The 2,092-nt window shown below is 61.7% G+C and overlaps 1 protein-coding gene across 1 annotated transcript; it reads right to left on the bottom strand.

The window, feature by feature from the left end:
- Positions 1–365: 365 nt before the first annotated feature.
- On the bottom strand, positions 366–1,580 carry PUNSTDRAFT_139384 (uncharacterized protein; the record flags this gene model as incomplete). The annotated part of the gene is made up of 1 exon (XM_007389095.1): positions 366–1,580. One exon carries the CDS (start codon positions 1,578–1,580, stop codon positions 366–368), a length of 1,215 nt encoding a protein of 404 aa, XP_007389157.1.
- Between the last annotated feature and the right edge of the window lie 512 nt (positions 1,581–2,092).

The raw sequence follows: 2,092 nt of genomic DNA, 5'->3' as shown, positions 1-2,092 counted from the left end.
TCTACCGAATGTATACAGGATGCGGGCGGGCGGGCGCTGAAGCTACTACTCGCTGTCTCTAGCTGCTAGTGGGTTCTGAGGGAGAGAGGCGCGACACGCGTCGGAGTTTCAAAGTTCCTCCCTCGAGCCCAAGACGGCGCACCGAGCTTCGCTCGGTGCTCGCTTCTTGGGTCGTCGTCCGGTTCAAAGCCGTTCTGAGAGCAGTCGACGTTCTCCTGTGGTGTGGGTGAAAGGCGATCGGCCCCGAGAGGCCGATAACCTTGGGCGCAATCCGAGGGCGAGCCCGGAGGCTCGCCCAAACCGCCCACCAGCCGCGGACGAGGCCGAGGATGAGCCCACCCCCGGCGGAACAAATGCCACTGGGCTTAGCTGCGCTTGAAGGGCTGGATGCGGTGTAAGTGTCGGGGGAGAATGTCCTCCACGGACCTCCAATACCGCAGGAACGCATCTGATGACCACCGGCCCGCCGTTTTGACGACGTGCGGCGGGACGCCGGCCAGTAGGAGCTCTGTCGTCCCCCCGATCCGGAAGCAGTGGCCGGTGATGCGCGGGTAACGGTTCCGCGACCAGACCGAGTTGCAGCGCGCCAGGAAGGCCGTCTTCGTGAGTAGTTTCTGGCCTTGCGGGTGCGCGTATGCGAACAGCGAGGTGTCTTTCGGGAGGCGACTTGTTTGAAGGTGGTACTGCAGCGCGTAGACCGGATCTGTGGATCCGCGTTGATGGTGGAGGAAGACCACCTCCCCTCGGCTGTAACACGTCTTGGTCGACGGTAGCGATAGCGTGTACGTCCACGAGAGGGGGGCGGGGTTGCGGAAATCCGCTCGCCTCGGTATTCGGGTCGGGTTCGCGTTTTGGGATGCGGGGAGTACTTCCCCGGCTCGGAGTTGCCCCCAGAGCATCGTGCAGGCGGCGGCGTAGACGGCCGAATCGAATGTGGAGTTGAAGTCGAGTGCCCTGTGGAGGCAGCGTAGCATGTCGCGGGTCACTGGGGCGCGTGCGGGTTTGCGTGAGTGTTTCGGTCTGAGATTTTCGACGCCCTTCACTGCGTACTGGAGGCGTGTTCCTCCGAGCCATGGGGCATTCTGGGCTATATGCCACGCCTTCAGCGCCGCAACCCAGTTCCGAGCGGTGCTCCCAGCGACCTGGCCGGAGCCGGTGGCTACGAATGCGCATAGTACTACTTCCTGCGCTGGGAACCGGTCAACTACGGGGATGCGTTCCGCAATGCAAAACTGGGTGAACTTCTCAACTACCGTGCCATAGCCTTTCAGGGTGTTTGGCGCCCATCCGGCTCGTATAGTCTTCTCCAGTTGTTTCTGGGTGCCCTTCGACAAGGTGATTTTGCGGGGGTTGTGGAGAAGCGCCGCCGCTGTTGAGCCTGCGCCCGGGTTGAAGAATGGCCGCGCCGGCTTGCGTCGGTTGGCCTTCACTGTCGGGGAGGTGTGGGCTGCCCAAGGCCTTTCCGCTGTGATGTTGGCTGGAGTTCTGGTGGTGCGTGTGTGTGGCATGTACGGTGCGAGAGCGAGCGAGCTTGTCTGCTTTGGCCAGCCTGGGCGTGGCGGAGCCTGGGAACCGGACATCTGCCGACGCGGCACGGGTCTATTGCGACAACTCCGACTACGCCGCCCTAAGGTAACGGAATACAGCGATATATGCAGACTTCACACGGCTCCACAGGGATTTTTTGGGCTGAGGGGATGGGTGAGGTGCTTTGGTGTCTTGGATGAAGCGCCCGCACACGCAGTCGCCCGCGACCACTCCAGGGCTGTCGCCCCCAAACCAGTGGGTGCAAGTGCCCCCGCCCTTGGCATATCCCTCCACCAGTGTCTGGACGCTCTGTGAGGAAGTATATGCTGTCCGTCGTGAGTCTCTGAGCCCGCACCTGGGGAGTGAGGTACCTTTGTACTGAGCTGCTCCAGACCCATCTTCATAGGCAATCGAGCGCTCAAACTCGATTTTTACAATCATTTCTTGCTCTTCCGACCTCCTGAGCGAACACATCTCCTCGACAACCCGGGTTGCCTGGGATGATGGGTTAGCAACCACTTGGAGAGGTGTGTGCGTGAGGGGAACGTTGACGCACTTGTGCGGG

Source organism: Punctularia strigosozonata, assembly GCF_000264995.1.
Source record: "Punctularia strigosozonata HHB-11173 SS5 unplaced genomic scaffold PUNSTscaffold_23, whole genome shotgun sequence".
NCBI classification, from domain to species: Eukaryota; Fungi; Basidiomycota; class Agaricomycetes; order Corticiales; family Punctulariaceae; genus Punctularia; species Punctularia strigosozonata.
This window is presented reverse-complemented; position numbering and strand designations above follow the sequence as displayed.